The sequence below is a fragment of the Trematomus bernacchii genome, unplaced genomic scaffold (genome assembly GCF_902827165.1).
Source record: "Trematomus bernacchii unplaced genomic scaffold, fTreBer1.1, whole genome shotgun sequence".
NCBI lineage: Eukaryota > Metazoa > Chordata > Actinopteri > Perciformes > Nototheniidae > Trematomus > Trematomus bernacchii.
Genome location: NW_022987409.1, coordinates 3344691 through 3359831, shown reverse-complemented (window position 1 = coordinate 3359831; position 15141 = coordinate 3344691). Strand labels below are relative to the sequence as shown.

Here is a 15141-nt window from a genome sequence, read left to right as displayed (position 1 = left end):
AACACCACATACCTGTGGCTCTGCAAAGCCACCTGGCTTTGGGTTAAGCTGTCAGATATTCTCTCGTCAAACAGGCGTCACTGAGTGTCATCTGAGAATACACACAGAAGAAACACTGCACGCTTCCATTCCCTTCTTTCCTTTTCTCAGTAAAAATGACCTCAGTACGTCAGCATGCACCAACTGGAACAGCCTTCCTGAAAGGGAACAGTCTCTGATAAACCTGTTCTGCAACTATGTCGCTCCTCTTGTATCTCAAAGCACTGTATATATTGTTGCTCCTGTTGGTTGAAGGGCATTTTCTTGTGCCCTATAAGGCACTTCTTTTTGTGGGCCCACACAGGTAAATATACCAGTATTACAGAAAGTGTATAACAATGAAGGTTAATACCTGTCTGCGGTTCATCTCTATAACTTTTAGTTGCTGTGAGTATATTTAATTTTCGAAAAACAAAAAAATGAAGGATATTGATGTTTTGTGAATGACTTTTTTCTGTATATCAACCTTGTTGTGAATTGTACAAAAAAATTGAAACATAATACAATGTGAAATAAATAACTGAGCAAACAAACACAAACATATCAATCATCATTCTCAATGTGAAATTCTCTCAATAAAGAAAATATAATTGTTTAAAGAAGGAGCATCAAACATCAAACTATACAAAATTAACAACACTTACAATTGATGTTATTCGGGGTTAGGGTTAGATTTTTGATGTACAAATACAAAACAAACATGATCAGTGGTGGAAAGACACAGTTTCTAGACTACTGAAATAAGGTATAATGTATACATTGTTATTCTTCACTTATATATGTATTGAGTATTTTAACTGTGTGTTATTTTATAATTCTACTCCACTACAATTCAAGTAGAAATATTTTCACTTCATTAGAAAAACCTGACAGAAGTCGTTTGCACTGTTACTTTTCATGTTGACAAATACTCAAATGGGATTCATTATTCTAGATTAAACTACACAGAAGTAAAAGTAGCTTCCCATAACCCAATTCCCACATTAAGGTAGTCTATCACTAACATGATAATGTATAAATGATGTTCCAAACATATCTACTGTGTGTCTTGACCTTTATATATACAGTCTATGGTCTTGACTGTCAGACAAAGATTAGATTATTTAAAATGGCATTATGAAATAAAACAGGTGTTGGGGAAAAAGCTGCTATGGAATAAAAGAGGACATAATAATCCCAGCCTTGAGATAGAATGACCTTTCACAGTGTCATGGTTACACTATTATTAGGTCTGTATTTACTCCTATGACTCCTTTTTCCATGTCCTATAGTAGATTCAATATTGAACCCTTTAATTAATTTATATTTCCCCCACAAAGTAGTTGTAAAAAGGCCTGCTGCTGTGTGAGGTCTCTGGAGCAAACCCATTAGAGCTGCCGAAGAGTGCACTCAGAAAGAGAATGAACCAATGGACAAGTTTATTAACAGGAAGTTTGATGCTGCGTTCACATTCAAATGAGTCTACAAACTTTCTTTTGAGGATACACAACTCACACAATCATTATCATCCCTTATTTCTATATCTCTTTTCACCAATGTGGCTTATTTGACCTCTTATCACATCCGATTGACATCATTTAACACAAGAAGGGGATGATCCAAAAGTAGCATAATAAACAACGTGAAAACTGCAGTGGATATTTTTTTGAAGGTTTGTTGTCGTTATTGGAGCATGTCGACACCTTTAGTTTGGCTGTTTAATGAATGCTTTGTGAGGAGGTTTATTATTGTTTAACACCTCTTGAAAAGGCATGAATGGCGGAGGTAGACAAGATATTTGTAGTTTATTTGGACTTCAGAAAAAAGGAAGTTAGAAGGAAAGTAGGTCATGACGTAAAGTCCAGATGAATTCGGTCATTATATGTTTTTTTGCTTGAAAACATGTACTGTATGTTTATGTATGTAGATATATGCTGTACCTACTGATTAAGTATGTTGTATGTAGTATGTAGTCTACAGCCATAGCAACTCTCTTAGGCCGCATAGTTACAGTGGGGATTTTAAATAAATACATCCTAAAAAGCTTATTCTTACAAAGATAACATGCTGATATTTACCATGTTTTACCATGTTCTTCTTCTTGGTTTAGAAGTTATCATGCTAAAGTAGGCTTACTAGCAGTTAACACAAATTACAGGTGAGAATGGTTGGAAAGTTAAAGAGGCCCTTTTACAAGGGATGTTTCCCTTTCCTGTAGTGTGCTATATAGGTTTGTACATGTAAATGGTCTGCAAAGGCTAAAATCCCAAAGTTCCCTCCAAAGGGATTTTCTCTCCCCTCCTGCCTGAAACGCCTCAATTAGACTCCTTTGTTTACTTCTGTAACATAGTGACATCACTACGTTGCATTCATGCTTCTATTGGATAGTGCTCCAACACATTGTATGTGATGCTAAGGGGCGGGACATCTCTAAACGGTTGACCAATCGCAACCGAGCCAGCCAGAACCAATCAGAGCAGACTGGACTAGGAATGTTTCTGATGATGAATCTATTTCTACCAATATGACACCCAGATTACGAATCTGTAACACATGTTAAGTCGATGAGTCTGATATTATCCTGCATAGTGAATCAGAGGTACATGACGACAGTAGCACCATTTGACTGCACACACCATTCATAGCCCAGATGGAGGAGTAGACATCTCCACATGATGAGCGTGGACCATTGATGATACTGTGTTATTATTAGTCTCTCCCATCTGGTACCACATTTACATGGGTGAGTAACGAAATGGTCCTACTGTGCACTGTTGACAACGGGCTTATGGACCCCGACTCAGGTGCGGTAGTGGATTAGAGGCCATTTGATGTGTTTGTGCTCAGTGGGCAAACACCTCATAATCAGTCCAAGACTCTAACCAACGCCTGTGTTGAAAATGGGATAATGGCGGAGCAGGGAAACACTTTAACTGTGATATATGAGGAACATACATATAACACATTATGCAAAAAACGATATGTGCATTGGATGCCTACAGTCTATATATAGATTTATCTATCTTCTTACCCAAGCAGGATCCGCACAACATCTGATGCACATAGGAAAAGAAGCCTTACGAAGGATGGCATTCATGGTCTGAAGATGGTGACTTCTGCTGACTGTAGTTGTGCATACCTCTGTGATACATGTAACATAAAAAGAGAATAACATAGTTATATGTGTGTTGCATTTAGAAATATACCAATTGGAGGGTCAGTGGATCGATCCCGTCAATATCATTTGTTGTACCATAGCGCATATTTTCTAAGATATTCTATTGAGGTATTTGTCTGAAATGGTTTAGCACTCAAAGTCTTTAAATTGTTAATTCATCCCTCCAATCCCTGACCTTTTCTTCTGTATCAGCCATATTTTATCTTTCTTTTCAATATCTACCAATTAATAATAATAATGTTCTTTTACAGGAACAATAAAAAGCACACAACTGATAAAGTAAATAACAAAAAAGCCCCCTAATACAAAATATTTCAGACAGTTTCCTGTTGTTGGCTATACCTGCAGGTGTAAAAAGATAAACAGTAAATCTGCATTGAAAAAAAAAAACGTGCATTCTTCCAACTCGATAACAGCAATGAATTATTCTTTGCCTTACAGGGCTCACTTGGAAAAAGTGATGAATAACAGCCAGATTGTGAGATCACTTTTAATTAACAATTTAAAAAATATTAAAGAAAGCCGAATGGTAACACATTTGGAAAAAATATATTTGTTCCCAGTATGCAGGCATGGATTGAGCAGCCCATGCAGACGTGAAACCAGGGGCGGACTGGCCATCGGGACGTTCGGGATGAATCCCGATGGGCCGGTACTGAAGTGGGCCGGTCGGACGATGTGGGCCGCTCGGATAAGTCACTAGCACTTGTGTCAGACATCAGGCTGATCTGAGGGTCCATGGAGGAAAGAGGACGAGGAGATTAGGTCTGCACTGATGACTGCCTGTTGAGCTTTCAACCAGCAAGTGATAGTGATTGCACAGCGAGAAAAGGGGGCATTAAGTGTTCATGGGAAAATGGTCGCTATGTCTATGTTCCAGCTGACACCAGTAGCATTTGAGATTTACAGAGATCTCCCCTGTGACTACAGCGTTAAAGAGCAGAATTGGATGTATGTATCATACATCCACTGGAATTTCACATGAATACATCTGGTCTTTACAGAACCAGCAGTGTTGCTCGATTATTTGCTAAACTTTGCATTTTTCAGCGTTAAAGAGCAGAATTACGTCAATAGGGATTGACGTAATTCTGCTCTTTAACGCTAATCTGGTTTTTACAGAACCAGCAGTGTTGCTCGATGCAAACACACTAAGAGATCTAGGGTGTGGCGGTGTGCACAGGAATATAGAAAGTGTAGTGTTTCAGTGTCAGATAAAAATAATAAGGATTTTATTTACTCGGTTATTAGTGTTTGCTTTATTTCATCTGGGTCTATTTCTTCCAATTTTGATGATAAATAATAAAGCAGAAACAAAAGAGAAGGAAATGTCTAAACAAGTGATTTTTTTTTCTTTGGTAGGGGGGAGTGCACATGTATTAACATGCAACATGAACTGAACCTTGACAACAATTCACTGCATTCAATGCAGAAACGAATGGGAACTAGTGGAACTGTGCAACATGGTTAATGAAATCTAAATTAGAAATAAATACACAAACACTTGAATTGTGCCTTAAAGTTATTGTGGAAGTAAGTTTATTGTGAGACAGGCTGTGCAGAAAAGAAAATGCTGAACAGGTGTGAAACTCTCTTTGTATGTGACTCAATGTGCTCTTTTGAAGCAGCTGTACACAGCAACAGTCTGGCACAGACAGCAGCAATGAATAAGAAATGCAAAGCTTAGCAAATTCATGCAACCAAAGTTTGTATTTCTGGAGCGTAACACCCTGACTAAGTCTCTCCAGTGTGACTGGAGAATTTAAACTTCATCTTGCGAAAAAATAAATCTGGCCTACATCGGCAATGAAAAATCCTAAAAAGCACAAGAAAATCACTGTAACAATGCAAAGATGTGTGCGTCTCAAAATGAGCTCAAGCACAACGACTTGGAAGGCAATGCATTTTCTAGAAAGCAATAGATTTAGGGGATTAACTCTATTTACACAGGCCATTGAGTTCAAATGAATTCATTATAATAGCTAGAGGTTCTTAGAAAGGAAATAAAAGACAAACAGAGAGTTTTTGCGTTGCACAGAAAAGGGTGGGTGGGGGGTTACATACATTATAGGGTGCAGTTATAAGAAGTGCGCAGGGCACACACTAATAAGTGTCACATATCGGCCATGCTGTGGTGGGGCTGTGCAGGACTTGTTGTTTCTCTCCAGCCCTCTGCTCTCCTCTCTCTGCTATGGTCGTCGACACACGCGGCTGTAACTTCAGCACCACAGACAGTTCCGCGTGCGGCTCTAGCCTGGGCGGGCTGAGCCGGACCGGCCACACGGTGGTGGCAGTATGCCTCGGATTCATCTTGGTGACGGGAATCCTCAACAATGGCCTCGCTCTTCTTATCTTTGCAAAGTTTCGCTGCCTTTGGACGCCGATCAATGTCATCCTGTTGAACATCAGTCTGAGCGACGTTCTCGTGTGTGTTTTCGGCACACCGCTCAGTTTCGCTGCGAGTGTGCACGGGAGATGGCTCATTGGAGAGTCCGGCTGCAAGTGGTACGGGTTCGCAAATTCCCTCTTTGGTAAGTGCGAGGAGTTCAGATATACCACGTTTTGTCTGTTTGATTTGATCTCCAAACCACCTGTTTTGAATTAAAGAAGTCGTAAAAGTTCAATTCTGATTGGCCATCCACTTAAGTATTCGACAGACTCATATTTTAACCTGATTATGGCAGTATATATGAAAAGTCAGGAAAGTTACTAAGAGTCATCCTGTGTCATCCTGTGAATGTGTGTACTTAAATGAATGGTCATTAACCTAAAAACCAAGCTTTTAAACCTCATGGGGTGCAACAGGAAAAGGCAGTGGTCCCAAAAGTCATCAGGATTTAGTGTGGGAACCATAAATGTATGCACAAAATGTCATTGCAATCCGGAAAATTGTTACTGAGATATTTCAGTATGGAATAAAGTGGTGGACTGACAGATATACATATATTATTGATCACGATGGCTGAAAGGCTAAGGGAATTACTATTCTTTAACATCTTGTGATATTTTATGTGGGATGTTTCATTGAAGAGAGAGACACACATTCAATGGAGGCACAAAGCTGGTCCTATGAGTCAGTAATAATTACACTGATAGCTTACATCATATTTAATGCCCACACTAGAGATTATTATGATGATAGTGGCCTCGTCCTTATTTTACAGTGAATTAAGTCCAAGCAGGACAACACTCAACCATGGATTCATTACAAGGCAGTCAGATTTTGAGTTGTGTTAACTTGTGATTTACTTTTTATATCTTCTCCATTCTTGTTTTTTTTAGGGATTGTGTCCCTGGTGTCCTTGTCTGTTCTCTCCTATGAGCGCTACACCGCCGTGCTGCTTTCCTCCCGGGTCGACATCTCAGACTTCAGGAAGTGCTGGCTCTGTGTGGGGGGCTCCTGGCTCTACTCTCTGCTCTGGACCCTGCCACCCCTCCTGGGTTGGAGCAGCTATGGGCCCGAGGGACCCGGGACTACATGCTCTGTCCAGTGGCACCTCCGTTCACCCAGCAGCGTCTCATACGTGTTGTGTCTCTTCATCTTCTGCCTGCTGCTGCCCCTTCTGGTGATGATCTACTCTTATGGCAGGATCCTGGTGGCAATCAGGAGGGTGAGTTCATCATAATCTGCACTCTTTCTTAACAAGGTTATGTATGTTGACGTACAAATTACAGATAAAACAAGGAACTAATTATTGAATTTCAAGATTTTTGATAACTTTATAGAACTAGAAATAGAATATCTTTACTGAACGATCATGATTAAAGAGATGCTCATAGCATCTTGACAATGAAAGCACATGCAAACAAAATAAGAAACAACACAACTGAACATAACAGAAAACACATAATGAAACAAGGTTAATGGACTGTGTTTCCCAGAATGTTTACATTTTTAAAAATGCTGGTCATATTATCTGTCCAGAGAATTTACTGTTGTATTTGTAGCTGCTGTTAAGATTCATCCTGATGCAAATACAAATTTAAATTCACCACAGGTCCCTATTTTCTAGTGTTATATGTTCAGAGAGACACTTGTCATCATGTCTATCAGCTGTAAGCTTTAATAGCTCTGCCTAATGGGCTTTGTTGTGGCTCTTGAGCTGCAAAGGGGGTTCTTAGCTTGTAAGACTGCAGCCCATAGGATGATTGATGAGTGTCTCTCAAACTCCATCTAACACTTGGTCAAATGATTTCTAAGTCATTTGCAGGAGCATGCAATCAGATAATCATTGTGCCCACAGCTCACAGTGTTCACATTCTTATATTCAATGTCTCCTGCAGGAGAATAAATTAGGTGCAACTTCTCCAGAAGCGTGCGTGGGGGGCAATTGTGGCTTGCTGTTTTCTTGAGGGCAAATACCCCCCGCCCAGTTTCCAGTGACTCACTATCGGGTTTACACAAACTAACACAACTAATCACCAATTAATGTAGGGCCTCTCCATGCAGCTATACTCACATTTGTCAATCCCCTTGTAGGTATTTATAGATTGTGGAAGCAATGTGTTACTATTGGATACCTGCTAAGCACCTCCATTAAAAAAAAAACGATTTTATGGATGCCTCCGTAAATGGGGGCCCAGCAGCACCCACCAGCCTCCCTTTAACTGAGAGCCCGCCTCAGGCTCAAGAAACTGAGTAAGCAGTCTGGAGCATCTATTTGCTTTTTCAAAGGCTGTGATACAAGAGATACAAGTATTGTCATACTGATATTCTGTACAAACTGTGAAGTCCACTGAGACAAATGTAACATTTGTGATATTGGGCTATATAAATAAACATTGATTGATTGATTGAGAAGGAGCGATGACATTTATATAAACAGGATCAGTTTGGCTCAGATCGTTATTCTCTCCGCATGACAGAATCACATTTAGATTCAACTCACGACGCTGTCTATAAAGCACACTCACGTTTGAGATTTACTGTTCCATACTAATATCTTGTTGAATTTGAAATGGACACATTTCTTTATAAAATGTAAGAATTTGTTCTAAAACACAAGACACAATTGAACATGTCTTATCATAATGATTTCATGGAGCAGACCGGCTTGATTTTCATATTTTAGTCTTTTAGTTGAGATGAGACAGTATTGAGTTTTGCTAGTCGGATTTAGCTTTGATTATTTCTTAGATTGTGTGGTCAACATTTCAAACAAAGTGCAGCCATGCAGAAATCACTGGTAATTGAACGTTGTCAGAATACTCATCACTCGATAGGGGATGGGGAGACAGAGCCACAAAGGTTGTGACCTAACACCACACAAGGTGAAATGTAATTGGGCGTGCGAGAGATGTGCAGTGATTTGATAGAAAGGGCACTTTTTGTCCTCTGGAGGGCTTCCTTCTAGAGGCAGACATGGTCATTTATTCATGAAGCACCATCATGAACACAGTGGTAATTACACAAGACTGTGTCCACAGGGGTGTGAAATCCATACTGAGGAGGGGACAATCACCACAGCTGAGAGGGAACATTAAACACATGGCTTATTATGAGCTCATTTTAGCACAACAGCTACAGCACCGCAGCACATGAGGAGAAAGCAGCAGGACACATTTAATGAACGGCAAATAATGGCCCCAATGCTGCTGGACTATCTTTAATTATATTGTTTTTTTTACTGTAATGTTACGATTACAGTACATGTTGGAAATGTTCAACTGATTATCTTGTTGCATTCATCTGCAGTTTTTTCTCTAAACACGTAAAACACACATTTAAAAATCATTTTATACACATAATAAATATTGTACAATTATCTAGAACCATTTTTGACTCTGAAACCCTATTCTGTGACTCTGGACTTGGAGAAAAAACTAGGGTTGAGGTTATGAGCGTTCATTGTCACCTATAGGCTTTGAGAAAGTTAAATGTTTCACTCTAGGAGTTGTGTTTAATAGATGCTGCACAACGTTTAGGGCACGAAAGGTCTAACGAAAAAAAACGATCAAATTGCGTTATGAGAAATGTAAGACCCAGTTTTTGTGGAGCTTGAATCATGCATGGGAGAAAAAGCCAGAGTATCTAATATCTAATATGCTTCAATTCATTTAAAACAAATTCTGTTGAGCCCTCTTATTGGCCGAGCAAATAGCCATGTGATTGGGAAATTGAAAGGAGCCCTCTGATTGTCCCATTGTAGCAGCAATGCTAAATTGTACAATTGTCCACTCCACAAACTACTAAACTGGTTGTGCAAAATAATCCCAACACATTTTTGACATATAAGCATTTTCAGAGCTTTCAATCACATCCCACAACCTTAATGAGAATATAGAACTCGCTTAAGTGAGCCAAAAAGCTGAGAAAGAGTTGGTAGAATAATTCAACAATCTGACCGAAGATCAGAGCCGTCTATCTGTTGCGATCAGTCGCTTCGTTCTTCTCATTGTCACCAGGTTTGGTCCATGAGGAGGAAGAGTGTGTGGGCATGCATTGCGATGTGTCACAGTGTCTTGATTTAATACTTCCACTGGATGGCGCCAAATTAAGAAATGTTCAACGCATGAGGGAGAGGCATGAGCAGCGTACCACCATCTTTTCATCTACCTCAGACACTCTGAGAGTCTGTGTTTCAAATGACCCAAACATGACCATGCCTATCTTTTAGTATTGTATTTTTAAGACTATTAGGTTTAACCTCTTCCCCCTCTTCCTCTCCTCTTCCCTGCCTCCAGGTGGGTAAGATCAATCTGCTGGCAGCCCATCGCAGAGAGCAGCACATTATGGCGATGGTGTTATCCATGGTGTCCTGCTACATGCTGTGCTGGATGCCCTATGGCATCATGGCGCTGGTGGCCACCTTTGGGAGGTCGGGGCTGGTGACCCCCGTGGTCAGCGTGGTGCCCTCCGTCCTGGCCAAGTTCAGCACCGTCATCAACCCCATCATCTACGTGTTCTTCAACAACCAGGTTAGAGCCGAGGGCAGGGTTAGGGTTACGATGTAAGATCTGTTGGTTAAAGGGCAAATTAATGCTCAGCTCATCTTGGAGGAAAATAGAGGGATGGTGTTTCTTCCACAGAGGAGAACTCATTACAACACTTCTGTGACATTGAGGATGCTCAGTCTCAGCCAGTTATTTTTATCGTGGCTTTCAGCGCCTCTTCAGTACCACTTCTCAGGTGCTACATGCAGCACACTAGATAGTTTAATGTTCCCTATGGTAGCCAGAGAGCTCTTCTCCCCTACAGCTGTATTAAATAGATGTCACGGTCCTACTGATTTGTCTTGGGAAAGCTTTTGTTGGGATTTGCAGGTCAGATTTGACTTGATGTCTTTTGTCCTGAAAATCATCAATTCATAAATACTCTTTTGCACTTTTACACAGTTTTATAGATGCTTGGTGGCCTTCATGAAGTGCAGCGGAGAACCCCAGTCTCTTCACGGAAAGGAGAACCCAACTGCGAGGACAACCTTATCTGGGTTCTTCCCAGTCCACAGACAAGCCTCCCTCAGCTCCTCCCAGCGTCAGATCCTCAGCCAGCACAATGACCAACACACTCTCGTTGTCCACTACACCCCATAGAAGCTTTTTTTAATCGTTTCCATCTAACATACTGTGAAAATTAAAACAATGTTTGTTTGTTTTTCTGAATTTCTGTCCAGAATCTTCTTGATGTTTTATTTTTTCTCCTAACGTTTCATTGTTTTCTATAAAAAAAACTGAAACCACACCAAACAGGAGTATTGAATTCAAGAACAATATAATAATGAGTACCTACCTCATACAACAATTACAAACCTGTACATTTTAAAAACTCTCACATAATTGTCTGACTTCACAGGCAGAATTGAAAACAATAGACTGATTAAGGGAGTTTCTGGGATTTGTAAACAACATGTTGTATACTCAGTGTATTTATAGATGTACATGTATATATTTACAGTGGAGAATTGAGAACATTATAAACCACTAGGGGAAGCTGTAAGCCGTTGCAAAGACATGCCCACATGGAACCATTTAAATATGCAGCATTTGCAGTTTTCTCATAGTGGTTGCATCATCAAACACTACATAAATTAAGCAACATTTAAATATGTAATATATATATATATATGTTGACCTGGTGTTAGATACAACAACAATTGTTACTCTTAAACAGTTACAACTGTATTGTGCATTATACAAAATGGTGTGCATATCACCCAACACTCATAACTCTAAAGGTCATGTTGTTAATATTCTGTAACAAGTATTGATATGTGTACTAAACATACAGTGTAACCGCTATTTGTGTGCAGCCGCCTGTCACCTGATCTGTAAATACACCACATTAAGAACGTTTCACATTAGCCTTTTCAGCCTTATGCTCCACCACAACCGAACGAAGCTCGTACACACGCAGAGTGTATGCAAGATGAATGACCTTTTGTTTATCTAAAAAACGTTTACATTGATTTATACTGTAATAAATTAAATCTGTGATAATACTTCCCATAAATATATCAACATTGTGAAATATTTGAAAAAAAAAATCTTCTTGGCATTTTTGGGACTGAATTATGCACAACATATTGTCATACATTCAGCTTTTCTCAAGTGCTGACGGAGACTTTACGTTGAAATGTTATAAGGATAAATGAGTAGAATATGTCTTATTTCCATCTTTCATTATTACTCTATAATTCATATCTGTATTCTGCTGCTGCTGCTGTCTGAGAAACGGTGTAAAACTGTGTAAAAATACATTTAGTGTGTACATTCTGCCCTGTCTGTGTTTCTGTATTGTTTTTGTTGTATTACATATTTTCTTAAATTATGAGAAAATGAATTAATAAATGTCTATATCATACTATTTGTCATTCATTGTATACTGAAACTATTGGGCAATTTGTCATACTTTGGCCCAAAATAGAAGTTTTGCCACATTGACATGGAATGACAGAGCGTGCTATTCAGGGACACATATCTGACACACAGGCAGGGGAAAATACAAGTAAAATGAGGTATGTCAGACAACACACACACACACACACACACACACACACACACACACACACACACACACACACACACACACACATGCACACACGCACACACGCACACACACACACACACACACACACACACACACACACACCACACACACACACACACACACACACACACACACACACACACACACAAACCAGAAGTCACAGATCTGTACCTCAGAACTTCCAGGAAGTAGCGAGAAACAAACTCAGTTGCTTGAGTGCAAGTGTTCAGAAGTGCATGGGATGTCACAGAGCCCGGGCTCCTTCAGGATTCAGCACTTCTCTCCACCATGATCAACACTTACCAGACCAGTGTCGCTGCACCGCCGGTGCCTCCACGCCTCAGCCGGTCCCAACAGGTCCTCTTCCCAGTTCCATCACAAGGCCACAGCAAGTCTCTCATCAGGTTCCTGGTCGGTGTAGTGGTGCTGCACTTATTCCTTTCAGTCGGAGGATTCATCTACCTGAGGCAAAATGACACAATGGTAAAATAAAAGGACAATTTTTTTTAAATGTACTAATAGTTGGTGGCACTGCTACATGTTTTATTACAGATATTATATAGCAATGTTTCAATACATTACAAGTTAACATGTTTTACTTTGCACTTACTATATAACGGTAAAAGTCCTATTGTTATTTTAAAATAAATCTAAAACTAGTGTAAACACTCTTTCTGTTCTATTACAAAAATAAATAGATCTTTAAATTCTTATTTCAGATTAATTGAATGCTATTGAAATAGATCTGTCACATCAGTGTAAAAATATAACCAGCATGTCAATGAAACTGTGCAACAGGAAATGCTCTTGAACAAACAAGTGAAGTGTGATATTCACAGCTCAGTCGTGTGTTACAAAATGAGCGTTTTGCAAACAAAAAATATCACAACATTTAATTATGAATATTAAACATTTGCAATATGTATCTTTAGAAATTCCACATATTGTACTGCTTGTTCCTAATCTACTGATTTGTTTTCTCCCATCAGCATCAATCCCAGCTCCCATCAGGTGAAGGAAAAGGTATGTTGATTTAATTCATTTATTCCTGAAAGTAATATTAACAATGTTTAGTAGGTTGCATAAAAATGTGCAATCTCACCTGTGTCTCTGATCAGATGTTTGTTCTCTTCTCCAGGTGCCTATCGCTCATCAGGAAAGCAGGAAACATCAAACAGAGCCCTGGCCCGCATGGTAGTCAAGCAGCAAGATAAGAAGCAAGTTCTGAAACGAGTCAAAGGATGTAAGGAATATTAAAAACAACATACTTTTTGGATATATGAAATGCAGTAAAGATATTTTTTAGATGGTTAAAATATATGTTACTTAAACTTCTCCCTGTGTCTCTCCAGCGGGTTATCTCCAGTGGGACATGGACCACTCAGTTTTAAAGAGCGTCAGTTACTACCACGACATGTGGTTGACCATCGAGCAGCCTGGCGACTACTACGTCTACTCCAGGGTGACCTTCTCCAAGGGCGACACCACAAGGCCGCTGGTCAGCATGGTGAAGCTGAGGGAGAGTGAGAAGAAAGAGGAGAAGATAGTGATGCAGGCGTACTGCAACCTGAACATCAGCACACAGCAGCTGTGCACGGCCACACAGGGAGGGCTGGTCACACTGGAGAAAGGGGACCAGCTCAGTGTCTGGTTACAAGATCTTTCACTGTTGACCTACATGGAGGGGGCCACAGCCTTTGGGATATTCAGACTGTAGGACCCCTGGACCTACGTGGATGTACTTGGATTTAAATCTACAGAGAACACTGTTAAATAGACTGGATCGATTATCAAACTAATGGATTCTGATCTTCATAGAGACCTTTCCTAAAATATAATTTATTAAATCAGATTTTTTTTTGTATGGCAATGATGTGGAAGATTGTTCTGTATTTATTATTGTAAACGATGTTGTATGGCTGTGAAATGAAACTTTGATATTTAATCCTAAAGATGTCTTCTCTTTTTCATCTGCTTTATTTTCACGAGTTAGAAGTTATGTTGGTCTGCACACATTAGACCAAAATAGCCGGTCCGGAACATTCAGGAAAATGCAAAATAGTTAAATCGGTGTAAAGGAAAGATGTGTAAGGCAAGGCAAGGCAAGGCAAGTTTATTTATATAGCACCTTTCAAAAACAAAGGCAATTCAAAGTGCTTTACAAAAATGAAAGACATTAAGAAAATGACATTTAAAAACAAAATAATAAAGATAATAAAATAAACATTAAAAGAAAAAAATACATGAATAAAAGTTACAGTGCAGTTTAAGTTCAATTAAAAGCAGCGGCAAAAAGCCTGGATTTAAAAGTAGTCAGAGTTGCAGCGGACCTGCAGGTTTCTGGTGTAGACGTTTCATATTTTTTTTAAACTCAGTTTTAGTCCTGAAAAATCTGAATTACAACAGCTGATCAGGTGATAACACATTTAAAGTAGTAGTAGATCAAAGACTATCACATTCTTCTGAAATTCACAAAATGGTCCTTCACAGGCTACTCAGAAATAAAACTTCTTCACCACACTCTGAAGAGTGCAACACACACTGCATTTCAAATCTAGCGCAGTCTGTATACCACTATAGTTTTGCAATGAGAAACCACATTGGAAAGATGCATTTTCTCATGAAGCTAAGCCACAAGAAACAAGAGCACTCAGGTTGGTTACCAATCGAGGGTCTGTTATTAGACTCAGGACTGACCGTCATTTTTTTATGTGTATTCATTTAAGTAAAGAAACAATACATTGTTGTTTTCAGTGCTACAAGTCAGTTATCTTCTCTATTGAAATAAATGCAGTGTCCACATTTGATTATTCCAAGGACCACACAATAATTACAAATCATATAGATGTAACTGTACTGCTGAACATTTTCCAAAGAAAGTTACAGACTTTCCACTTTTGAATATTTCTTTCTTTCCTGACAGCCATTGGTTCCCATTCATTTCCATGTGCCATGCGAG

The 15141-nt window shown here is 39.3% G+C and overlaps 2 protein-coding genes across 2 annotated transcripts; both read left to right on the top strand.

Moving 5' to 3' along the window:
- The first annotated feature begins 5387 nt into the window (after window positions 1–5387).
- On the top strand, window positions 5388–10729 carry tmtops3a (teleost multiple tissue opsin 3a). Its single transcript, XM_034136365.1, has 4 exons — window positions 5388–5727; window positions 6479–6807; window positions 9881–10114; window positions 10532–10729. Exons 1-4 carry the CDS (start codon window positions 5388–5390, stop codon window positions 10727–10729), a joined length of 1101 nt encoding a protein of 366 aa, XP_033992256.1.
- A 1651-nt stretch (window positions 10730–12380) lies between these two features.
- cd40lg (CD40 ligand) lies at window positions 12381–14134 on the top strand. The gene is made up of 4 exons (XM_034136547.1): window positions 12381–12665; window positions 13172–13205; window positions 13321–13425; window positions 13535–14134. The coding sequence occupies exons 1-4, from the start codon at window positions 12471–12473 to the stop codon at window positions 13897–13899; spliced, it is 699 nt and encodes a 232-aa protein (XP_033992438.1). The 5' UTR covers window positions 12381–12470; the 3' UTR covers window positions 13900–14134.
- Window positions 14135–15141: the final 1007 nt, after the last annotated feature.

What these genes read in the sequence shown, in the direction of transcription:
- tmtops3a (XM_034136365.1), top strand. Translation starts at nt 5,388, where the DNA reads ATGGTCGTCGACACACGCGGCTGTAACTTCAGCACCACAGACAGTTCC. An exon ending in GTTCGCAAATTCCCTCTTTG is followed by an intron (nt 5,728 to 6,478) that starts GTAAGTGCGAGG and finishes TGTTTTTTTTAG; the next exon opens with GGATTGTGTCCCTGGTGTCC. An exon ending in TCCTGGTGGCAATCAGGAGG is followed by an intron (nt 6,808 to 9,880) that starts GTGAGTTCATCA and finishes CCCTGCCTCCAG; the next exon opens with GTGGGTAAGATCAATCTGCT.
- cd40lg (XM_034136547.1), top strand. Translation starts at nt 12,471, where the DNA reads ATGATCAACACTTACCAGACCAGTGTCGCTGCACCGCCGGTGCCTCCA. An exon ending in CCCATCAGGTGAAGGAAAAG is followed by an intron (nt 13,206 to 13,320) that starts GTATGTTGATTT and finishes TCTCTTCTCCAG; the next exon opens with GTGCCTATCGCTCATCAGGA. An exon ending in TCTGAAACGAGTCAAAGGAT is followed by an intron (nt 13,426 to 13,534) that starts GTAAGGAATATT and finishes GTGTCTCTCCAG; the next exon opens with CGGGTTATCTCCAGTGGGAC.